This window comes from Phyllobates terribilis, unplaced genomic scaffold, assembly GCF_046119375.1.
Source record: "Phyllobates terribilis strain yellow unplaced genomic scaffold, ASM4611937v1 Scaffold_11__3_contigs__length_659146591, whole genome shotgun sequence".
NCBI classification, from domain to species: Eukaryota; Metazoa; Chordata; class Amphibia; order Anura; family Dendrobatidae; genus Phyllobates; species Phyllobates terribilis.
Window position 1 is genome coordinate 536,090,304 of NW_027362771.1, and position 26,442 is coordinate 536,116,745.

General features: G+C 43.8%; 1 protein-coding gene across 2 annotated transcripts in view; it reads right to left on the reverse strand.

Moving 5' to 3' along the window:
• The window catches only part of LOC141166801 (serine/threonine-protein kinase N1-like), a 121,555-nt gene that overhangs the window by 84,872 nt on the left and 10,241 nt on the right, over window positions 1–26,442 (reverse strand). The window contains exons 1-4 of one of the 2 annotated variants that reach the window (XM_073653845.1): window positions 21,906–21,960; window positions 16,245–16,629; window positions 14,235–14,374; window positions 588–702 (exon numbers count right to left, since the gene is read on the reverse strand). In XM_073653845.1, coding sequence (XP_073509946.1) covers window positions 588–702; window positions 14,235–14,374; window positions 16,245–16,599 — 610 coding nt within the window. In that variant the 5' untranslated portion in view covers window positions 16,600–16,629; window positions 21,906–21,960. Of the gene's footprint in view, window positions 1–587; window positions 703–14,234; window positions 14,375–16,244; window positions 16,630–21,905; window positions 21,961–26,442 lie in introns of those variants that run through there. The other variant, XM_073653844.1, reaches the window with a different exon arrangement.

A 26,442-nucleotide genomic window follows, 5' to 3' on the forward strand; every position in this document is an offset into this window, starting at 1 on the left:
TAATTTTGGGGGTGACTCCACATCCAGGCCTCCATTAGTTAATACATTTGATTTCCATTGATGATTTTTGTGTGATTTTGTTGTCAGCACATTCAACTTTGTTCAGAACAAAGTATTCAATGAGAATATTTCATTCATTCAGATCTAGGATGTGTTGTTTGAGTGTTCCCTTTATTTTTTTCAGCAGTGTATATACATATACAGTACAGACCAAAAGTTTGGACACAAGAGAATGCCAAGAGTGTGCAAAGCAGTCATCAAAGCAAAAGGTGGCTACTTTGAAGATCCTAGAATATAAGACATATTTTCAGTTGTTTCACACTTTTTTGTTAAGTATGTAATTCCACATGTGTTAATTCATAGTTTTGATGCCTTCAGTGTGAATGTACAATTTTCATAGTCATGAAAATACAGAAAAATCTTTAAATGAGAAGGTGTGTCCAAACTTTTGGTCTGTACTGTATATATGAAAGAGTTCTTACTGTTACCGTAGTTAAGCTATATAAAATCCCAGTGTAGAAAGTATTGTTGGCAGATACAATGACAGCATTAAACAAAGGGTGGCATTCTTATCTAATATTGCTCACCTGCTCCTCCCATGGATGTCTCCTGGGTTGCCCTTCGGATCTGAGTACGCAGGATATGGATCTTTGTGTCACTGTCGGACAACATCTGTTGAGCAGCTGAAAGCAGCTTCTTATCCTGTAATACAATGAGATTAAATCTGAGGGTAAAGCAAAAATCAAAGTTTGGTCATTATGATGGGTTTACTCAGATATAGGGCAGCACAGTGGCTCAGTGGTTAGCATTGCAGCGCTGGGGTCCTGGGTTCAAATCCCACCAAGGACAACATCAGCAAGGAGTTTGTATCTTCTCCTCGTGTTTGTGTGGGTTTCCCCCAGGTTCTCCGGTTTCCTCCCACACCCCAAAGACATACTGATAGGGAATGTAGATTGTGAGCCCCAATGGGGACAGTGCCCATAATGTCTGTAAATTGTCTGAATTGTAAAGCGCTGCGGAATATGTTGGCGCTATATAAATAAAAAGATTATTATTATATTGCCAATTGTTTTTATTGAGTTGACTTGTGACATTGACTTTTGCAAAAAGTACAGCACAGAATTAGATTCGTGGAGGGGTAGTGGTCCATGCATTGATCGATAGCTCCCCGTCCCCCACTAACAACCATTCTTTCTGCAGCGATTTGGCCTTTTGTGCAGTTGTGCCTACCAACACAAATGATGCCGGTGAAAGATCATTTTTCCAATGACAATATGAAATATTACACAGTAACTTCCTTTTTAATATGCATCTACACTCCCTGACAGAAGTTATGTCGCTTATCCATGTTATGTAAATAAAAGCTTATAACCGGATGTTAAATTCATCCATTGGTTTTATAAATTACTCTTTTGAAAGCTGAAACCCTCCCAAATTTGGTTTAGGTAAAGAAAATAAATTGGCATCAATGCTGAAATATTGATCATTTAATGAACGCAGAATGGTCAGATTTTGCCAAGACAAAAGTTTTGTCACCTGGTCATATAATGCACCCAATCCTAGTTTACATCCTCACCATTGCTCAGTAAATGATTGGTTAATTAGTGGGTGTGTATAAAAAGAAACGCAGCACCCCAGACCTTCACTTGAACTGCAACTTGAGCTCTGACAACATGCCAAAAATCCACCCTGCGACCAAAGCCTTGATTATCAAGAGGCTGAAGAGCAGATCCACTGCAGAGGTGGCTGGCACCTTTAATGTGTCTCAGCGCCAAGTACAAAGAATTAAAAAAAGATTTGAAGAGAGTGGAGATGTGTTTGACAAGCCCAGGTCCAGCAGACCCCGCAAGACAACTGCTCAGGGGGAACGTTTGTTGGTTAGAAAATCCAAAGCAAGCCCCTCTTCCACTGCAGCAGAGCTCCAACAGGCCTGGTCACCTCAAGTCCCTGTGTCAACTAGAACAGTTTGTAGAATTCTGTCTCGAAATGGCCTCCATGGTCGAATCAGTGCCCAGAAGCCAGCACTAAACAAAAGGCAAATAAAAAAACGTGTGGCATTTGCAAAGTCCCACAGCCTGCTAAAGAGATGGATGCTGGAAAAGTGCCAGAAGGTGGATTTCTCTGATGAATCTTCAGTAGAATTACACCACAGCCGCCGCAAATACTGCAGGAGATCTACTGGAGCCCGTATGGATCCAAAATACACCCAGAAAACAGTTAAATTTGGTGGTGGAAAGATCATGGTCGGGGGTTACATTCAGTATGGGGGTGTGCGAAACACTTGCAAGGTGAAAGGCAATATCAATAGCCTAAAATATCAAGAAGTATTAGCTACCTCTTACATTCCAAATCATAAAAGGGGTCAAATTCTGCAGCAGGATGGTGCTCCATCTCATACATCCATCTCTACAACAAAGTTCCTCCAGGCAGAAAAGATCAAGGTGCTCAAGGACTGGCCAGCCCAGTCACCAGACATGAACATCATTGAGCAGGTTTGGGGTAGGATGAAAGAGGAAGCTTGGAAGACAAAACCAAAGAATCTAGATGAACTCTGGGAGGCATCCAGAGTTGCCTTCATTAATAAATTGTATGAATCATTGTTGAACCGCATGGATGCAGTCCTTCAAGCTCATGGAAGTCACACACAATATTAAATATGACTCTAATAGCACCACAGCTTCATTCACCAATGTTATGCCACATATATTTGTATTTTAAGATAATTATTTGTTTGAATATCACATTACTTTCTGTGGGCGACAAAACTTTTGTCTTGCCAAAATCGGACCATTCTGTGTTCATTAAATGATCAATATTTCAGCATTGATGCCAATTTATTTTCTTAACCTAAACCAAAATTGGGAGGGTTTCAGCTTTCAAAAGAGTAATTTATAAATCCAATGGATGAATTTAACGTCAGGTTATAAGCTTTTATTTACATAACATGGATAAGCGACATAACTTCTGTCAGGGAGTGTATATTGATATATAGGTGTGGGAAAGTCTCCCGACTCTCACCCAACAGAGATTGGAGGAAATAAAAGCCAGACATTTTTCAGCTCCTGATGCTTTTATTCTTCCGTCAGATAAGACACCGTTGGCAGCTGCTTATTCTTCTCTTCTAATTGAGAGCACAAGCATGCTCTGCCAATAGTAGTGTACATGTGTATACGGAAGTTGGGACAAACAGAGCAGCTATGCAAATGACAGATATTAAATATGTATGTTTAGCCAGCACCATCTTGTGTAGCGTAGTTCTATTTAATAATTGGCTATAAGGATTATATCTGAGATAAAATGTTAGGATAAATTCACAGAGTTAAAGAGATACATCATGAGATTAAAACAATGGTGCGCAGTAATCCATTCTTTTTTGTAAGTGAAATTGGACATCAAATACCAAACCAAGGCCGTCAGGGTCTACACAAACCATCAGACGACGTTTGAGTGACATTAGGCTACGAGCCAGACGTCCAGCTACAGGTGTCCATTGACCTCACACCACCGCTCTCAAAGGCCATCATGGTGCAGAGCAAGATGGCAATGGAGGCTGGAATGTAGGTCTGTCCTCTTCAGAGATGAGTCCCGCTTCTCTTTTGAACATAATGATAGATGGAAATTGGTCTTGAGACCATGTGGGCAACACCATGAAGAGATATTCACGAGGGAACGCCACACTGGTCTTACTCCCAGGAATATGATGTAGGGTGGCATAATGTACGGTAGCCGGACCCCTCTTGTTTTCATTCCAGGTACACTAACAGCTCGGCGTTACATTGATTTGGTTGTGGAACCAGTGGTGCGGCCATCTCTCCAAAGTGTCCCGGGAACCATTTTTCAACACAACAACCTCAGTTAGTATGTTGCTGGTGCTACTGTGAGTAGCCTGTGTGGCCTAAACGGGCTACCATGGCCTACAGCATCGCTGGAAATGTCTCACATTAATAATAATAATAATTTTTATTTCTATAGCGCCAACATATTCCGCAGCACTTTACAATACAGAGGGGACTTGTACAGACAATAAAGACATTACAGAATAACAAATAATTCAACAGATACCAAACACGAAAGGTGAATGGTAAAAAGTGCTTGTATTACATGGTCCAGCCATGAATATGATAAATAGGGTATTCACATAACGGTGCATGAACCGGTTTGTAAACAGATGCTATGAGGGATCAGATTTGGAAGAAATTTTTGTATGGCCAGAACTGGAGTAGTTAGATAAGTGAGGTGAGGCATTAGGCCAGTGCAAAGAAGTGCATTTTTAGGCCAAGCTTAAAACTGTGGGTATTGGGGATTAATCGAATTGTCCTGGGTAGTGCATTCCAGAGAATTGGTGCAGCACACGAGAAGTCTTGGAGACGGGAGTGGGAGGTTTGGATTATTGAGGATCTTAGTCTTAGGTCATTAGCAGAATGGAGGGCACGGGTAGGGTGGTCGACTGAGGCAAAGAAGATGTGGGGTGGTGTTGAACTTTGGAGAGCATTGTGGATGAGAGAGATAAGCTTATATTTGACTCTGTAGCGGATGGGCAACCAGTGCAATGACTGGTGCAGAGTAGAGGCATCAGTGTAGCGATTGGAGAGGAAAATGATCCAGGCTGCTGCATTCCAAAAGACTTGGAGAGGGAAGAGTTTAGTAATAGCGAGACTGATGAGTAAACAGTTGCAGTAGTCCAGATGAGAATGAATAAGGACGACAGTAACAGTTTTTGCAGAGTCAAATGTAAGAAAAGGTTGAATTCTAGAGATGTTTTTGAGATGTAGATGACATGAGCGGGTGAGTGATTGGATGTAGGAAGTGAAGGAAAGATCTGAGTCAAATATAACCTCAAGACAGTGGGCGTGCTGCAGGGGAGAAATGGTCATACACGGAGATGGCAATATTGGATTTGGGAAGGTTAGTAGAGGGAGGAAACACAAGGAGTTCAGTTTTTGACAGATTCAATTGTAGATAGATGGACGACATAACGTTAGAGACAGCAGAAAGACAATCACTGGTATTTTGTAGTAATGCAGGGGTGATGTCAGGAGACAATGTGTATAATTGCTACATTCATGACCTCTTCATCACTAACAAGCTTTCCTTCCTCGGCATCACTGAAACCTGGCTCACCCCCTCCGACACGGCCTCTCCTGCTGCACTTTCGTATGGCGGATTCCACCTCTCCCATACCCCCCGCCCCACCGGCAAGCACGGTGGAGGAATAGGTTTCCTCCTCTCAGATAACTGCTCCTTCACCCATATCCCACTGCCGCCCTCAATTACTCTCCCCTCTTTTGAAGTGCACTGCGTGCGCATATACTCCCCCTCCAACCTCCAACTGGCTGTCATCTACCGCCCTCCAGGATCAACCACCACTTTCTTTGACCACTTCACCACTTGGCTACTTAATTTCCTCTCCGTTGACATCCCCACTATCCTCATGGGTGACTTTAACATCCCCATTGACACTTCCCTCTCAGCTGCCTCTAAGCTTCTATCCCTCACTTCATCCTTTGGTCTTACCCAGTGGTCTTCCACACCCACCCACAAAGACGGCCACACGCTGGACCTCATATTCACCCGCCTCTGTTCCTTATCTAACCTCTCTAACTCACCTCTCCCTCTCTCTGACCACAACCTACTTACGTTCTCTACCCTCTCCTCTCCAGGGCAACAATCCCCACTCCACAAACTTGCATACCCTCGCTGAAATCTCAAACACCTTGACCTACACTCACTCTCTGAATCCCTCCTCCCTCTTACAGACATTAGTTCCTTACACGATGCAGATGTTGCTGCCACTTTATACAACACCACAACAGCTGCAGCTCTCGATTCGGTCGCCCCCCTCACACATTCCAAGGCTCGCACAATCAACAGACAACCCTGGCACACCAGCCTAACTAAAGAACTGCGACGGGCCTCCAGGGTTGCTGAGCGTAGATGGAAAAGGTCCCACTCCAATGAGCACTTCGTCGCATTCAAACAGTCCCTCACTACCTTCAAGTCCACACTCACTGCAGCAAAACAAACATCCTTTGCATCTCTCATATCTTCCCTGTCTCACAACCCCAAACAACTATTCAACACCTTCAATTCTCTCCTCCGTCCCCCAGTGCCTCCTCCCTCTCCTCTTATTTCAGCCGAAGACTTTGCCTCATTCTTCAAGCAGAAGATTGACACCATCAGACAAAGCTTTTGCCTAAAGCCCCCACAGCCCCTCCCCACACCTACTCAACCCTCTTCCTTCAAAACCACCTTCTCCACCATTACAGAAGATCAACTTTCCTCTTTACTCTCCAAATCACACCTCACCATCTGTAAACTTGACCCAATCCCGTCCCACCTCATCCCAAACCTTACCACTATCTTCATCCCACCCCTAGCCCACCTCTTCAACCTGTCACTAACAACTGGTGTCTTCCCCTCATGCTTCAAACACGCCTCAATCACACCCATCCTCAAAAAGCCCTCCCTTGATCCATCCTCTCTGTCTAGCTATCGCCCCATATCACTTCTCCCCTATGCCTCAAAACTACTGGAACAACACATCCATTCTGAGTTGTCCTCCCACCTCTCCTCCTGCTCCCTCTTCGACCGCCTACAATCTGGTTTCCGACCGCACCATTCTGCTGAAACTGCACTGACTAAAGTCACCAACGACCTACTAACCGCCAAATCTAAGCGACACTACTCTGTCCTGCTCCTCCTAGACCTGTCATCTGCCTTCGACACAGTGGACCATTCCCTCTTACTACAAACTCTCTCATCTCTCGGCATCACAGACTTGGCCCTATCCTGGATCTCCTCATACCTAACAGACAGGACATTCAGTGTCTCCCATTCACACACCACCTCCTCATCTCGCCCCCTTTTTGTCGGTGTCCCCCAAGGTTCAGTTCTAGGACCCCTGCTCTTCTCCATCTACACCTTAGGCCTGGGACAGCTCATAGAGTCTTATGGCTTTCATTATCACCTCTATGCTGATGACACACAGATCTACCTCTCTGGACCCGATATCACCTCCTTACTAACCAAAATCCCACAATGTCTGTCTGCTATTTCATCCTTCTTCTCTGCTAGATTTCTAAAACTTAACATGGACAAAACAGAATTCATCATCTTTCCGCCATCTCATTCAACCCCCCCAACTGACCTATCTATCAATGTCAATGGCTGCCCACTCTCCCCAGTCAAGCTCGCTGCCTTGGGGTAACCCTGAACTCTGAACTCTCCTTCAAACCACATATCCAAGCCCTTTCCACTTCCTGCCGACTCCAACTCAAAAATATCTCCCGGATCCGCACATTCCTCAACCATGAATCTGCAAAAACACTAGTACACGCCCTCATCATCTCCCGCCTTGACTACTGCAACCTCCTGCTCTGTGGCCTCCCTTCCAACACTCTTGCACCCCTCCAATCCATCCTAAACTCTGCTGCCCGACTAATCCACCTGTCCCCCCGCTATTCCCCGGCCTCTCCTCTCTGTCAATCTCTTCACTGGCTCCCCATCGCTCAGAGACTCCAGTTCAAAACCCTAACCATGACATACAAAGCCATTCACAACCTATCTCCTCCATATATCTCTGACCTGGTCTCCCGTTACATACCCGCACGCAACCTCCGATCCTAACAAGATCTCCTTCTCTACTCCCCTCTTATCTGCTCTTCCCACAATCGCATACAAGATTTCTCCCGTGCTTCCCCCCTACTCTGGAAATCTCTACCCCAACACGTCAGACTCTCGCCTAACGTGGAAACCTTCAAAAGGAGCCTGAAGACCCACCTCTTCCGACAAGCCTACAACCTACAGTAACCACCACTCCACCAATACCGCTGCACGACCAGCTCTACCCTCACCTACTGTATCCTCACCCATCCCTTGTAGATTGTGAGCCCTCGCGGGCAGGGTCCTCTCTCCTCCTGTACCAGTCGCTGTCACACTGTGTTCAAGATTATTGTAATTGTTCTTGTATGTATATCCCTTTTTCACATGTAAAGTGCCATGGAATAAATGGCGCTATAATAATAATAAATAATAATCATAATAATAATTGGGTGTCATCAGCATAGAGATGGTACTGAAAACAGAATCTGGTGATGGTTTGTCCTATAGTGGCAGTGTATAGAGAGAAGAGGTGGGGACTTAGAACTGAACCCTGAAGAACCCCGACAGTAAGGGGAAGAGGAGCCAGCAAAAGATACAATGAAGAAGTGGTCAGAGAGGTAGGAGGAGAACCAGGAGAGATCAGAATCCTTGAGCCCAATAGAGCAGAACGTAGTGAGGAGGAGCTGGTTATCCACAGTGTCGAATGCTGAAGAGAAATCCAGGAGAATCAGCAGGGAGCAGTGACCATTAGATTTAGCTGTTAATAGATCATTAGAGACTTTAGTGAGGGCAGTTTCAGTAGAGTGTAAAGAGCGTAAACCAGATTGTAGAGGGTCAAGAAGAGAGTTATCTGAGAGATAGCAGATTAGACAGGAGCGGACCAAGCGTTCCAGGAGTTTAAAAATTAAAGGAAGATTAGAGATACTGTAGGTCTGTAGTTAGCAGCACAGTTCTGGTCGAGAGATGTTTTTTTAAGTAATGGGTGTATGCTGGCGGGTTTAAATGAGGAGGGAAAGATACCAAATGAGAGAGAGGTTAAATATTTTAGGTGAGTGGTGACAGCAGGGGAAAGGGATTGGAGGAGATGTGAGGAAAAAGGGTCACTGGTGCAGGTAGTAGGGCAAGAAGATGCAAGGAGCCTGTTAACTTCTTGTTCTGTGACCGGTTCAAAGACAGAAAGTGAGTTAGATGCAGTGCGGAGGGAGGACAATGCATTATGTTAGGGGATTGGGAGAAAATTTCCTGTCGGATATGGTCAATTCTTTTTTTTAAATAATTGGCCAGATCTGCAGCACTGAGGTTGGTTGTTGGGGCCAGAACTCTTGGACTGAAAAGGGAATGAAAAGTGTCAAAGAGTCGCTTAGGATTGTTGGATAGTGAGGTGATGAGGGTGTTGAAGTAAGCCTGTTTGGAGAGGTGAAGGGCAAAGTTGTATGTTTTAAGCATAAGCTTATAATGGAATACATCTGGGACGTCATAAGTCGGCAATTACAAAGAGAGCTGCCAGCAGCGGATCTTGATGATTTGCTTAAGTGCATTCAGAACAGCAGAACATTCCTCAGACGATCATTAATAACCTCATTGATAGCAGCCAATGAGTGTAAGTGCGGGGACTTCTGTGTGTGTGGCTATTTCATAATCGAAACTGAATGAATTTAAAAGTTTTGAAAATTTTGTTTCCATTTTTTCATCATTTGCAAATCATTACCATGTCTATCCATCCTGTGGTTACTATAATTCCACGACTTTTCCTCTATCTATCTATCTATCTATCTATCTATCTATCTATCTATCTATCTATCTATCTTTCTTAGTGCATGGAGTATACCTATCTAGAGTATACTTTCTCTTCATTTCTTTCTGCGTCACTTTTATTATGTTCACATTTTCCAGCCTACTAACATTAACATCTGATCTATACGAGAATGCCACAACTTCCTCCATCTGTATTACTGCAATGTGCGCTGCACCCCCACCCTCCGTCTTTCTGTGCAGAACAGCGAATCATGAAGCAGCCCAATCACAGGCATTTCCCGTCTGTTTCCTCATGTCACATTTATAACCTTCCCTTTTATGCTGCCTAAAATTGAAAGCTCAGTGTGGGGTGAATTGAGCTATTCTTCTTGTAGTCTACACATAGGTCACCATTCTGTACTGTGCATCCGTCCCTTCAAATCCCTCTCCGGCACTGCAGCCATTTCTGAAGCTCCAGAAAGAGGCAATCATGCCGTAAAACCTATGACATTAACTACTATCCAGTATAAACTAGACCAAAAAAGGGGGAGACAAAGTCCTCTGATCTAAAGTATATAATCAAATAGTGGAACCCTGAAAAAATAAAATAGTGAAGTTTAACTAAAGGTTCAGATAAATATCGACATTAAATATAGAAGATCAGAGGGCTCTTGTCAGAAAAAAATGCGGGATCGGTTTAGCACAAAATAAATTTTATTAAAGATGTATATTCATATAAATAGAAAATCCATATAAGATGAGACAGAACAAGTTGCTAAAATATATTTAGAGCAATAATATGCAGTAAGAACCCATGGGAACACAATGGATTCCCAGCCCTTCTGACGATATGGCAACTAGTGTTGAACGCAAGTGCTCGCTACTTGAGTTTGCATCGGGTGCTCGGGTATGCACTGAGTATCGCGGGTGCTCGAGTGACATGCTCGAGTCTCCGCCCCATATGCTTCACGGCCAAAAAAACCTCGTGGGGATTGCCTGCCATGCACGAGCGATCCCCGCATGTTTTTTTTGGGGTGTCTAATAACCGTGAAACATGCGGGAGGGGACTCGAGCATTTCACTTGAGCACCCGTGATACATGGTGCATACCTGAGTACCCGATGCAAACTCAAGTAGCGAGCACTTGCGCTCAAGACTAATGACAACTTATTCAATATGATGACCCAATGTCATCAAATTCTTTGTCGTACCCCTGGGTTCAAAATGTTCACTATACCCCTTGATAAAATCCTTGAGGGATGTAGTTTTCAAAACGGGGTCACTTGTGGGGGGCTTCAACTATTTAGGCACATCAGGGGCTCTCCAAACGCGACATGGTGTCCGCTCTCGATTCCAGACGATTTTGCATTCAAAAAGTCACACAGTGCTCCTTCCCTTCTGAACTCTGCCGTACACCCAAACACTGTATTTTCCCCACATATGGGGTATTGGCGTACTCAGTAAAAATTGCACAAAAGTTTTTGGGGTCCATTTTCTCCTCTTACCCTTGTGAAAATAAAAAAATTGGGGCTAAAACATCATTTTTGTGGAAAAAGTTTGATTTTTTTATTTTCACGGCTCCATGTTATAAACTTCTGTAAAGGACTTGGGGGTTCAAGGTGCTCACCACACATCTAGATAAGTTCATTGAGGGGTCTAGTTTCCAAAATGGTGTCACTTGTGGGGGGTTTCCACTGTTTAGGCACATCAGGGGCACATCCGCTAATTATTCAAGCAAATTTTACAATCAAAAAGTCAAATGGCGCTCCTTCCCTTCCGAACCCTGCCGCGCGCCCAAACAGTGGTTTTCCCCCACATATGGGGTATCTGCTTACTCAGGAGAAATTGCACAACAAACTGCATAGTGCAATTTCTCCTGTTACCCTTATGAAAATGCAAAAGTGGGGGCTAAAAAACATTTTTGTGGGAAAAATGTGAACTTTTTATTTTTACGGCTCAATGTTCTAAACTTCTGTGAAGCACCTGGGGGTTCAAGGTGCTCACCACACATCTAAATAAGTTCCCTGAGGGGTCTAGTTTCCAAAATGGTGTCACTTGTGGGGGGTTTCCACTGTTTAGGCACATCAGGGGCTCCCCAAATGCAACATGGTGTCCGCTAATTATTCAAGCAAATTTTACATTCAAAAAGTCAAATGGCGCTCCTTCCCTTCCGAACCCTGCCGTGCGCCGAAACAGTGGTTTTCCCCCACATATGGGGTATCTGCTTACTCAGGAGAAATTGAACAACAAACTGCATAGTGCAATTTCTCCTGTTACCCTTATAAAAATGCAAAAGTGGGGGCTGAAAAACATTTTTGTTGGAAAAATGTGAAAATTTTATTTTTACGGCTCAATGTTATAAACTTCTGTGAAGCAGAAATTGCACAACAAATTTTGGGGTCCAATTTTTCCTATTACCCCTGCGAAAATAAAAAAAAATTGGGTCTAAAGTAACATTTTTGTGAAAAAAGTTAAATGTTATTTTTTTTCTTCCACATTCCAAAAATTCCTGTGAAGTACCTGAAGGGTTAATAAAGTTCTTGAATGTGGTTTTGAGCACCTTGAGGGGTGCAGTTTTTAGAATGGTGTCACTTTTGGGTATTTTCTGTCATAAAGACCCCTCAAAGTAACTTTAAATATGATGTGGTCCCTAAAAAAATGGTTTTGTAAATTTTGTTGGAAAAATGAGAAATCGCTGGTCAACTTTTAACCCTCATAGCTCCCCAATAAAAAAAAAATTTGGTTCCAAAATTGTGCTGATGTAAAGTAGACATGTGGGAAATGTTATTTATTAACTATTTTGTATGACATATCTCTCGATTTAAGGGCATAAAAATTCAAATTTTGAAAATTGCTAAATTTTCTAAATTTTTGCCAAATTTCCATTTTTTTCACAAATAAACGCAAGTGATATCGAAGAAATGCTACCACTATCATGAAGTACAATATGTCACGAAAAAACAATCTCAGAATCAGGGGGATCCGTCAAAGCGTTCCAGAGTAATTACCTCATAAAGTGACAGTGGTCAGAATTGTAAAAATTGGCCCGGTCATTAACGTGCAAACCACCTTGGGTTGTAAAGGGGTTAACACCTAAACATCTGTAATTTTTATTCTGTATTCTGTTCCAGTATGTATCCCACGGACGGCACACGGATGACACACAAGTACACACAGACACGCATAGCAACAGTAATGTTTTTTCTCCAGTACATGAAATATCAGGACGAGTGAAAGAGGCCTTACAATGATTGTGGCGTAAAAATGGCCTGGCATCATTATTCTCCAGGTAAGTGCTATTCCAGTGATACCAACCTTGCATGATTTTTTTTTTATGTGGTGCCCAAAAAAATTGTTGGTTTGTAGAAAAAAAAATCCCCCAAATTTGAGTCGCCATTTTCTGAGACCCGTAATGTTTACATTTTTCTATCGATGAAGCTATATGGGGGCTTGATTTTTGCAACGTAAGCTTTTCGATGACACTATTTTGTGACATGTTGAATGTTTTGATCACTTTTTATTACATTTTTTTAGGGAAGTGCGGCCACTGAAATAAGGGCAAATCTCGTGCTTTGATTTTGTTTCTCTACATTGTGTATGATAAGGGTTTATATCTATTGTGATAAATCGGACCCTGGTGATACCAAATATGTTTCTTTTTTTATTTCTTTATTTTTAAAGGAGCAAAAGAGGGTGATTTAAAGGATGTTCACATGTTGAGTATTTGCAGATTTTTCTGCAGCAAAAACAAATTAGTTGGACTCAAAAATGCATAAAAGAAGCACTTTTGTGATTTGATGAGTAAAAAAACATGCGTGTTTTTTTTACCATTCATTTGTATGGGTGAAAAACAGCAAATTTGATAAAACAGGTCAAATCTACAAGGAGAATATAAACAGTAAGTGCGTGAGATTTCAGAAATCTCATGCACTTTGCAGGAACTGTGAAATCTCCTCCCCCCCACCGGAAAAAGCGAGCAGCAAAAACACAAAAAAAATGCAACATGTGAATATCTCATGAACTTTTCTATTTTTTTTTCCTCTATTTTTAACCCCTTCGTGACCGGACCAATTTTTTTAAAATCTGACCAGTGTCACTTCATGTAGTAATAACTCTGGAATGCTTCAACATATCCCATTGATTTTGAGATTGTTTTTTTTTGTGACACGTGATATTTTAGAATAATGGTACATTTAGGTTGATATGTTTTGCATTTATTTATAAAAATATCAGAAATTTGACAAAAATGTTTTAAAAATTGCAATTGGATGACGCAGTCCAATGTTTTACACGCACCCGTAGACATGTATGGGTGCGCGTGATCTGATTATTGGATGCACTCACAGCATGCCGAATTGGCATGAGAAAAAAAATCTCAGATCAGCACTGCTCCATAGTATAACATTGGGCCGAGTGCGATAAAACATCAAAGAGCACTCAGATGTGTTATACGCCAGTGTGAGTGTACCCTTAGGCTGGCCATACAGGGACTACATGTTGTGTTTGATGCCTTGAAGTACAGATTTGTAGATGAATCTAGGAAATCAGACTCTGTAAAGACCAAGAGACAACTGGGTATGACCCTCTCCGGTCAATGTTCTCTAAAATCTCACTTTTCACTCCACCAACGGTCCATTCTTGCACCAACTTCAGCAAAACATAGTACCAATCCAATAAGGTAAAACCTCTCCAGAAGACCACCTATTTGAAAAGACCACCCATTTATCCAGATTTCCTGCAAAAGAGTTTTAGTTCCACCATATACTATACTACAGATGCAGGTCATCTTTTTTGAGAAGACCACCACAGATGACCATTGTTGACTGCAATTTTGAGTGGTCATCTCAAAGAGGTTTCATTATAGCTTTGGCTTCAGACACATGCGTGATGCTTTCTTACCTTAACTGAACCATTATTGTACATTTGGATCATATTTTCTGCTCCTTGTCGCACTCGCATCTCAATACCCAACTGGCGTTCTAATCGGGACACACGAATGTGCTGGGCCTGGCACAGGACACCCGAGGAAAGTGGGTTACCTAAAAAAAGAGGAAGAAGAAAAATATAGATGTTTTTTCTTAGAAGACAGATTAAGGGTATGTGCACACGCTGCAGAAATGAAGCAGAAAATTTCTGCATCATTTCTGCATCTCTCTGGCAGAAAAAACGCATGCAGATTGTGCATGCGTTTTTCCTGCAGAATACATGCGGATCCACATGCGGATTCACATGCGGATTCACATGCGTTTCCGCATGCAGATTGATAAGCGCTTTCCAGGCGATTTTAGCATCACCTGGAAAGTGCTTGACAACTAGGTCACACTATATAAATCCATGCAAACAGCATGGATTTATATAGTGTGACCCGAGAGAGTGTATATACTTACCTCCGATGGCCCGCGCTGTCCTGCTCACGCCGTTCTCCCGGCTGCCGGCAACTTTGAATTGAAAGACCTGCCGACGTCAGCGTCACGTGACCCGTCACATGACTCTGACGTCAGCGCAGGTCCTTCAACTCACTGCAAGTGCCGGGAACCAAGCAGGAGCGCTGCGCGGGCCGACAGATGGTAAGTATATATATATTTTTTATTTTATTCTTGTTTTACAGCTTTTTTAATGGTACCTGGGTGTGGATGAGACTCTCCTCTCCTCCACACCCGGGTACCATCCGCACATTAGAACGCGCCAATAACGCAAGTACAGACGCAGTCTTGCGGAATTGGCGCGTTCTAATGCAAGTCAATGGCGGCGAAAACGCCGCGTTTACGCAAAATTAATTGACATGCTGCGGATTTTTGAGCGCAGCGTTTACGCTGCGGAAAAATCCGCATCATGGGCACAGCACATGCGGATTTCAATTGGGGAACATTGCTGCCCTTCTACCATGCGTTTTTCATGCGTTTCCGCGGCGTTTCCGCAACTGCAAAAACGCCGCGAAAATGCATTAAATACGCATCGTGTGAACTCAGCCTAAGTTTTAGCTAGAGATGAGCGAATCAATTTGAATTCCTGTTGAATTTAGGAAATTTGCTGGAATTTGCGAATTCAAGCAATTGGTAACTTAATTTGACCATATTGCCAAAAAAATGCCTGCACCACTTCACACAAAAAAGAAGATTGTCTCAGTCAGAGAAGGTTCACATAACCTCAGGTGTGGCCGCATGGGCTTCCCCATAACGCCTTGCAGCAATCACATCACATGGTATAGGACAGCCAACCAGGAGGGACTGTTATAGCTTGTGTAAAAGCAGAGGCAGGAAATGCAGCAGACATTTCTGGTGAATCTGGATAGTGGGAGGATGTTATAGCTCACAGCATAGCAATAGAGATAAGAAGTGAAAGCCCTTAAGCATTGGACAAGTACTTCAGACACAAATGTGTTGTACTATTGTAACAGTGAAGAAGATGAGTGTAGTAATCTGTAAATAATAGAGCAACTCAATTGATAGTATGAGAAAGATATAGGAGACGTGCCTTAAAACACCGAATAAACATTACATATAGTGTATGACAGGACAGCAGTGAAAAACAGCTACTATCCATTTACCCATATATGTTGAGGTCTTTTTGACATTACTAAGACTATGTAGAGCTTGAAAGGTGTTTAATGCTTTCTTACGAGACCTCAGACTGTTACACACATGTTTTCAGGGCAATAGGAGGCTTTGCAGTACTTGCAATTCATGGTGAATCCTTTTTCATTGAGTTTTTGGGAACAATTTGTCGAAGCTGGTGAATTTGAAATTCAAAAGAATTGCCCAAGTCTAGTTTTAACCCGTCTGTTCATTTATACAGTATGTCTTGGAGATAAGATTCAGCAGACGTGTCTGCCAGCCACTTATCCCCCTTCTGAAATAACATGCTCTCCGAAAACATTGTATCTAAGCTCAGTTTAAAGAATGGCATTACCTGACTTTGGGTTTGGTGATGTAGGAGAGACCTCAAGGTCTTCCAGTTCCTGTTTCAAGCTATCCAGTCTTCTCTCACACGTCCTAAGCATGGTCTCTACATGTCCCAGGTTCTTGCGTTCTGTGGTTGCTCTCAGGAGCCGCTCTGCTCCTTCCTTAATCCTCAGCTCCCTGCAGATTTCCCTGCGCAGGCGTTCTCTCTCATGTTCTACTGCCTGTTGATCCCCCTTGTCACACTCCATGCCTGGCAGGTCTCCTCCATCTATTCCCTGGAGCTCCTCACTCTGATCTCCAACACTGGACCGTTCCTCTCTCGCTGCTTGCATCCCACCTCTTTCTTTGGGCCCCTGCTCCATATTGTCACCACATGGAGCACAGACATTAACCTGTAAAAAGAAACAACAGTACAAGGTGAATAGGAATACAGTATCACAGACAGTGGGAATACACTATGAGTTGGAAATGGCACATAGGACACAAAAACCTCAAGATAACCTTGAGATGGAGCTGAACTACTTTATCAGGTAGCTCCAGTGCTGGACTGGGGTGCCAAGGGCCCACCAGTAACATTAACGGCCTTCCCTAGTGGAGTCTCATTAAAAACCAGGAGGGACCTCACTGGTGAGGCCCTCTTCAAAGTTGGAGAAACATTGGACTAAAGCAATAGTGCTCAACCAATGGACAGTTTCCAAATCAGGACCAAAGAGGCCACCACTGTGGACATCACAGAGTTGATCATAGATGTACCCGAGGATAGCAGTGTCTCCACCAATGCATCTATGATGGCAGGCCTGCCTTAAGGAGCGGAACTAATCCTGGCATATAAGGACTTGGGAATTAAAATGACTAAGGAATGGTTAATTATATAGAATTTTATTGTCTGATTTGGGGTCTCAGTAAGGATCTGTAATGGGTAATGTTTTGGTCTGAATGAGTCTAAGAGTCTAATCTGGAGTCTCAATGCGTTTAGTGGTCTCGGATCTCAATGATTTAAGAAGTCTGCAAGGAGTTTGTATCTTCTTCCCATGTTTGCGTCACGGGTTTCCTCCGGGTTCTCCAGTTTCCTTCCACAATCCAAAGACATACTGATAGGGAATCTGAATTGTGAACCCAAAAGGAGACAGTGATGATGATTAATGGTGTTATATAACGAAGTGAATATAAAAAGATAAGTCTCATGAGTCTGGTCTGGGGTCTAAAATTAGTCTTAATTAATCTGGTGTCTGGTCTGGTTTTCCAATTAACAAATAATAATAAATGTGGATGTACGGTAAATAATTCTACAATTTTTTCAAAATGTTAACAAGGCGACACTTTACTTCTGGTTTTCAGCTTGGCAAGCACATCTATACTAAAGTGCCCATGGTCTAAATGTCTGTATATCTGTAGATTTTGTATAAAGAAAATCTAAATCTGCTGATGTCAAAATAGAAAAAGGTTTATTATGTATTTTACCACTTCTCTGAACTATAGAAGTAATTACGCCTCCACATGTCCTTTTTTTAACAAAAAAAAAATGTGCAAATGTCAAGTCACTGCAGTGATGAGGAACAAGGCCTCAAGATGAGGCGGCTAACTGATGGTCTCTTGTGGTGAGCTTGTGGTGCTTTTTGATCCCATCAAGCGAGGAGAATATAAATGAAAGCACCAAATAAACTGATTCATCACAGCTTATTACCATCACTCCCACAATTTCTGACTTCATAATTGAGAGAACTCTCAAGTTTGTGGTGACTCAAGTTTCCAAACTTTGTACTTACTAATGAACTAAACTATTTGGCTAGTGGAAACTTCTATATACTGTATATGACTTCTTGGATTGTAGCTCACTTGTTGGAAGACCACACCTAGTGATACACATGAACAAAGACGATACAAGAGCAGCAATAACTAATTATGCTAATGGTGGCCTGTATGGAACTTACGAGTCCTATACACAGTAGATAGCTGTCAGCTGAACCGAACGATGATTCGGCCCATTGATCATCCGGCAGCTACCTTTGCCAACTCCTCCAGACACAAGAGCGCTGCTATGGTCTCTATGAGAAAGCCACTGTCAGACTTCCCTGGCAGTGGATTATGTTGCCGACAACAAAAGGATTGGCCATCCGAAAGCAGACATGCCAGATGCTTATCTCCCACCCACATCATCTATCGGGACATCATATATCGAGAGAGTCTTGAGGCCCTATACACATTAGGGTTGTTAGCCAAGCCTGCCGATCTTGGCGTTTTCTGCCGGGGTTAGTTTAATGTGCATGGGGACCTTAACTCATGAGCTCTCTACTCTACCATGCAACAGGGTGTGGTCGCCCCTGAAGAAATACTGCAAAGACATTTTATAAACTCAAACAAAATTTACTGTTTCTTTGCGAAGAGGCAAATAGGCATAATAGTACAACTTCAATGAGGCAGATATGGTGATTTTCTTATCTTGCCGCAGTGCTGGATTCATAGCTACACTGCTCAGTACTGTTCTATATTGTCCTCCATGTTGCTATAGCTTCTAAATATACGGTACAAAGACAAAAGAGAGCAGGAATTTCTAATATCTGTGTGTGCTGCGTATGAGAAACATCAAAGCAGTTCGTCTCCACCCAGTAGCTCAGTGACAACTGAAAATTAAAGATAAAGGAAAACTGGTGAAAAATGTAGGATATAAGTAATATAATGGCCACAAATGGTGTTATTCCTCATGTGCATACATTACATCTGATTCTGGAGCTGGTTAACATATGATACCTTCATTTCTTATTGAATTGAACTGCAGATGAAGGAGACAAAAACTAGAATATCCTGATATTTTCAAGAAAGACTCCCTTCTTCCATTGAGCAATGACTATGGAGAGCCACAGATAATTGCTATTAAGCAAAGAACTAACTAGCCATAAAGAGGCAGCACAGAATGCAGCATGGTTGGACTTCTCCACTGGTTGTTTGTAGAATCGCAACTCAATCCCAATACTTTAGTGGAGCTGAGTTGCAATACTAGTCACAACCCATGGATAGATGTGGCGCTCTTATTCAAAGAAAGCTGCTGTAATTTTGTATTCTTGAAAAATCATTCAGTTTTATATGGAAATGAGCACAAAAATTGTGGTGTAAGAATTCTAAAACCCATTTTAGTTGATCTGCATGGTTTGTCCTGATGAAGATGTTTGAAGCTTGGAAAGTATTGATTACTAAACCACATACTTTGGATTCCTGTCTCCTCATCGTCCTTCTGATGGCAGCATAAAATTAACCCATTTGTTTCCAGCTCTCTGTTTCCTTCTCCGTGGGTCTGCAGCAGTCTAAGCTTTTTCAGTGGTTGTGAGCACACAACCTGTCCAGGTGAGCACAATTGTCTATTATTCCTATCTTATATCTGGATAAGACCCTATTGTGCTTTTTCTCCTTCCAGTTTTTTTTACCTTACTACCTAGAACTGGTCATTATTGCCATTGGCACCCCAATCCAACACGGCCTAAAACTGATCGTTAATGTAATTTGCACACCAGTGCGACACTGCCTAGAACTGTTCAATAATGTCATTGGCACCCCAGTCTGACCCTGCCTAGAACTGGTCATTAATGTCACTGGCACCCCAGTCTGACCCTGCCTAGAACTGGTCATTAATGTCAATGGCACCCCAGTCTGACCCTGCCTAGAACTGGTCATTAATGTCATTGGCACCTTAGTCTGACCCTGCCTAGAACTGGTCATTAATGTCAATGGCACCCCAGTCTGACCCTGCCTAGAACTGGTCATTAATGTCACTGGCACCCCAGTCTGACCCTGCCTAGAACTGGTCATTAATGTCAATGGCACCCCAGTCTGACCCTGCCTAGAACTGGTCATTAATGTCATTGGCACCCCAGTCTGACCCTGCCTAGAACTGGTCATTAATGTCATTGGCACCCCAGTCTGACCCTGCCTAGAACTGGTCATTAATGTCACTGGCACCCCAGTCTGACCCTGCCTAGAACTGGTCATTAATGTCAATGGCACCCCAGTCTGACACTGCCTAGAACTGGTCATTAATGTCATTGGCACCTCAGTCTGACCCTGCCTAGAACTGGTCATTAATGTCAATGGCACCCCAGTCTGACCCTGCCTAGAACTGGTCATCAATGTCACTGGCACCCCAGTCTGACACTGACTATAGCTGGTTATTAATATCATTAGCACCCCAGGGTGACCCTGCCTAGAACTGGTCAATAATGTCATTAGCACCCCAGTCTGACACAGCCTGGAACTGGTTATTAATATCATTGGCATCCAAGTCCAACATTGCCTATACCTGGTCATCAATGTCATTGGCACCCCAGTCTGACACTGACTATAACAGGTCATCAATGTCATTGGCACTCCAGTCTGACACTGACTATAACTGGCATTAATATCATTGGCAACCCAGGCTGACACTGTCTAGAACTGGTCATTAATGTCATTGGCACCCCAGTCTGACACTGACTATAACTGGCATTAATATCATTGGCACCTCAGTCTGACAATGCCTATAAATGATCATTAAACAATTTCATCTTTGGATTTCACTGCTTGGGTGGGTTTATAATAGTTCCATACATTAAGACTTCCTTTTTTACCGGAGACAAAATCTCAGCTGCCCAGACTATTGTTACCCTACACTATAAATGTTATTTCAGTAACTGTATGATCTAACGAAAATAATGTCACATAATTGTATCTCACATTAACAGCTTCCTATGGGAATAGGAAGAATGTAGAAGATGAGAGGAGGAAACACCCCTGATATCAGAGATCATATTAGTTAATAGTTGTTCGTATGACCAAACTAATAGAGTTAAAGAAGATCCAGAGTAACTTATAAGAAGCTTCATTGACATACACTATCTGGACACAAGTATAGGATCACCTATCAGAGTAACTTATAAGAAGCTTCATTGACATACACTATCTGGACACAAGTATTGGATCACCTATCAGAGTAATTTATAAGAAGCTTCTTTGACATACACTATCTGGACACAAGTATCGGGTCACCTATTAGAGTATAATAAGACTCTGAATAAAAGCACCATAAAATCTGATTATAATTATAATTCTGGGCAAAATAGGGAATGGCATGACTGCTCTCAATTTGTTTTCTCTCTCTGTGCTGGCAGCACTGTGCCAATCCAGCTTTGATTGACCACATTAGTCATTGGAGACAATAGGGGGTGGGATTATTAAGACTAGCATCTCATACACCAGTCTTAAAACATAACTTTCTTGTGCTATTCGTTTAGATTATTTTGAGATCTAGTTTGGGTCTGAAATGGGTGTGCTCATCTTCTGTTTCAGGAGTCCATTGTTCATCTGTCTCCCGGGATCTTGTTTGCCTGGGGGGGCCGTGCGCTTCTGAACATGGACAGCTCACACCAGCTGCATGGTTGTACCACTGGTCTGAAATGTGCAATTTCCGATGCAGCTAGCAGCTTTGTCTCTGAAATATCCGAAAAGCACAGGGGCACTGAAGCTCTGTGGATCCAGCAATCTGGCCAACCTCTTTAATACGTCTGTGGTATGATCTGGTTTCTCAACAGGAGAAGCCATCATGATGGTCTGGGTTAGATGGAGAAGAAAAGGAAAGAAAATGTCTGCAATCAGAGAAGATGTTACCTTTAATACTTTAGATTGTAATTGTTAGGTATTCTACCTGTAATTGCGTTTGATCAGTGCAGAATTTTCTTGTACAGTCTGCAGCATGATAATAATCTGTAAAAAAAACATGAGGCAGATGCTAATTGCCCAAAATTAGGAGACAAATAATTTTCCAAATCGAGGGACTCCATTCCCGATGTGACAATTAGGCTAGTTCCCTGGATCAACATCTCATCACAGAATCTAGTACCCATAACGTGTAATATTATATTTTTCAAAAAAGGCATTCAGGCCACTTTTGTAGTGAATCAACCATTACAAAATCATATGGCAAAGAGTCCCATAGTCTCTCTACTGTAACAGTAAAGAATTGCCGTCTATGATGATTAAACATTCTTTCCTATAGACATAGATGATGCCCCCTTGTCATCATTGGGGGCCTATGTGTAAAAGATCATTATATCTCTGTACTGTCCCCTCTGTAGGGATTTGTACTCACTGGGCCATGTTGGAGGTAGGCACAGGTTCACACAGTGATGCAGTCCGCCAGTTCAAACAAACTGGTGGTTTTAGTGTCCATACACCAGTGAGGAAACAAAAGTAACAGCCTTTTCCTGGCACAAAAGGGAATAACAGAACAAAGCTCAAAATAACAAGTCCATACAGCACGGCCTCAGCCATTTAAAAAAGTGCCTTCCTCTGTCTCCAGCAGAGTGTGAGCAGCACATGCAAGGTCTGCTCACCTTGCCCAACACACACAGACAGACTGAGACAGGCGCAGCTGTCTCAAATCAGCTTTCCAAGACCTGGACTGGAGGTAAGTGAGCAGCTGTTTTCCCCAAGTTCTTTCAGCTGCTCGTAAAACCCGGCCCTGTAATCCGAGCCCATTAAATTCCTCTCAGCACTATGTGTGCTGGAGCCTGCTTCTCCGGGTCCTACATCACCGAAGCTTGGCACTTCGGGGACACATACCTCCCATCCACGACCTCTCCGGAAGCCACCTTACATACCCCCCCTCTGCCCAAAGCCAGGGGGCTTGGCACCTTCTCTCACCATACAATAAACCCTTGACAAGGCATCAGCATTTTCATGTTGCTTCCCAGGCCTATGCTCTACCCAGAAACTAAAATGTTGTAGAGCCAGGAACCACCTAGTCACTCTGGCATTGTTCCCCTTTTTTTCTCACATCCACCTCAGTGGGGCATGGTCTGACACTAACCTGAACCTTCTACCTAACAGGTAATACCTCAGAGTATCTAACGCCCACTTAATGGCCAAACATTCTTTATCTACAATGGAGTAGTTCTTCTCACAAGTGGAGAGATTCCGACTGAGGTATATTACAGGGTGTTCTTCTCCGTTAATCTCCTGGGACAAGACTGCTCCCAGCCTGACATCCGATGCATCAGTCTGGACCACAAACTCTTTGGAGAAGTTGGGCGCCACCAAGACTGGCTTTTTACAGAGGACCAGTTTCAATTTCTGATAGGCCGCTTCTGCTTCCGGGGACCACTTGGCCATAGCCGACTTCGTCCCTTTCAGAAGATCCGTCAGCGGGGCTGCTATCTGGGCAAAGTTAGGGACAAATCTTCGATAGTACCCCACAATGCCTAGAAATGCCCTGACCTGCTTCTTCATCAGGGGCTGTGGCCAATTCAAGATCGCCTCGACCTTATTTATTTGTGGTTTTATTTCCCCTCTACCAACCACGTACCCTAGGTACTTGGCTTCCTCCATCCCCATGGCACATTTACTTGGGTTGATAGTAAAGCCCGCCTTCCTTAGGGCATCAAGTATGGCTTGAACTTTGTCCAGATGACTTTCCCAGTCTTGGCTGAATATGACAATGTCATCTAGGTAGGCCGCTGCATACTTTTTGTGGGGTGCTAAGGTCCGGTCCTCTGGAAGGTGGCCGGAGCTCCCTGCAACCCAAACGGCATCCTGACGTATTGATAACATCCGTCTGGCGTCGAGAAGGCTGTCTTCTCCTTGGCCTCTTTGGACAGGGGAATTTGCCAATATCCTTTGGTGAGGTCCAGAGTGGTGATGTACTGAGTGGGTCCTAGCCTTTCGATAAGCTCATCTACCCTAGGCATTGGGTAGGCGTCGAACTTCGAGACCTCGTTCAGCTTACTATAGTCGTTGCAAAACCGCCATTCCCCATCTGGTTTCGGTACTAAGACTATAGGACTGGACCATCCACTTTTGGGCTCTTCAATGACTCCCAGGTTAAGCATCCGCCTCACTTCTTTTGACATCACCTCTCTGCGGGCCTCGGGGATCCGGTATGGTTTTAGATTGACACGAACATGAGGCTCTGTGAGAACCTCATGCTCTATGACCTGAGTGAGTCCTGGCAACTCCGAAAACAGGTCTTTATTTCGCTGTAGCAACTCTTTGCACTGTTGCTTTTGGGGACGTGAGGGTGACTCTTCCACCTTGACCTCTTTCACATCGGCGTCAGCCTCAGCCACTAAACAGGGAGCTTCCACGGGCTCTCTATCTTGCCATGGCTTAATCAAGTAAACATGGTAAATTTGATAGGGCTTCCTCTTCTCCGGTTGGTGGATTTTATAGTTGACTTCCCCCACTTTCTCTACCACCTCATAGGGGCTCTGCCACTTGGCCATGAACTTGCTCTCCACAGTGGGCACTAGCACAAGCACTCGATCTCCTGGGTTGAACGGTCTCACCCTGGCCAACCTATTATACACCTTGGACTGTGCCTCTTATGCCTTGAGGACGTGCTCCCTCACAATGGGCATCACGTGGGCAACCCTCTCTTGCATCTGGGCAATGTGCTCCACCACACTCCTATAGGGAGTGGTCTCAGCTTTCCAGGACTCTTTCGCCACATCCAGGAGTCCTTGAGGGTGTCGTTTATAGAGTAGTTCAAATGGGGAGAAACCTGTGGAAGCTTGGGGAACTTCCCTGATGGCAAACAACAGATAGGGAAGCAGACAGTCCCAGTCTTGGCCATCCTTTTCCACTGCTTTCCTCAATATTGCTTTCAAGGTTTTGTTAAACCTCTCGACCAGTCCATCCATCTGGAGATGGTACATGGAGGTTCTCAGTTGTGCAATCTGCAATGTCTTGCACAATTCCCTCATGACTTTCGACATAAATGGAGTTCCTTGGTCTGTTAGGATCTCCTTAGGCAACCCTGTCCTTGAAAACATGTGGACTAACTCCCGGGCTATAAACCTGGCGGAGGAGTTTCGTAGTGGTACGGCCTCCAGACACCGTGTAGCATAATCTAATACCACCAGGATATACTGATGCCCTCGGGCCGACTTGACTAGAGGCCCCACTAGATCCATTGCTATGCGTTCAAATGGAACCTCGATGACGGGTAGGGGCACTAGGGGACTGCGGAAGTGGGCCACTGGGGAGGTTATTTGGCATGTGGGGCAGGAACGACAATAACTCTTTATTTCTCTATAGCAATCTGGCCAGTAGAATCTCTGGAAGATTCGTTCCTGAGTCTTGTCTGCACCCAGGTGACCACCCAACACATGAGAATGAGCCATGTCTAACACCCTGCGTCTATAGGGCCCTGGCAACAGCAACTGTTCTATTACCTCACCCTTTGGCTTGGTTACTTTGTACAGCAAATCCCCATTCACAGCAAAATGAGGGAACCGAGTGTCAGCCCCCGATTCCTGAGGCACCCTATTTAACACAGTAACATTTTCAAAGGCCCCTTTCAGGGTTAAAACCCTGAGTTGGGCAGTTCCAAAGTTTCCCTCGGAGACCTCCAGCTCAGGGATATTGGCCTCAGGGGATGTTGCCTCATCCTCATCGCCCACAAACACACACATGGGAAACTCATCTACCATGTTCTGCGGGTAAGTTTCCGTAGGGGCGATCTGGCTGTCGTCCAAGCAACCAGGTGTCCCCGCTTTCCCCCACATTTCCCAGAATAATGCAAAGTCACGTCCAATTATTATGGGATGCAATAGGTCCTTAGCGACCGCCACTTCATGAGATGTGGTGCCACAGTCCGTGTTTACATCCACCTGGGCCACAGGATAGTTCTTAGCGTCCCCATTGATACACCGGACACCCACCACCTTCCCAGGAACCAGTTGATGAGGAAGTGTGTCCAGAGACTTGTACCCCGTTTACTAACACTGAGCAAGCCGGAGGGCCCTCGCCATGTTGAGGAAACGCGCTGCAGGTGGGGTAGGCAAAATAGGAGCAACGCCGGCCCATGTTGCAGTCCATTGGCTCAGAGTTTATGGGACACTGGGCGGCAATGTGGCCAGGGGTATGACATCTCCAACACACTATATTATGGAGTGGGACCTTGGGCAGCAACTCAGACTCCTCCTGAACTCTAGGACGCCCCCCAGGTGTGGCTCTAGCTCCCTTCTTTTGGGTGTTCGCCACCTTTTGGCAAACCCAGTATTGAGAGGCTACGACCCCTTGTTTTCCCAACAAACTCTCAACTGCCTGGTATGCGTCCACCAAGTCATCGGCATTATGGGGATCTCCCTGGGCAACCCAGGATTGCACCGACTTTGGAAGAGAGTGTATAAACCGGTCTATAACGACCTTCTCCACCATCTGTGCTGGGGAGGAAGATTCAG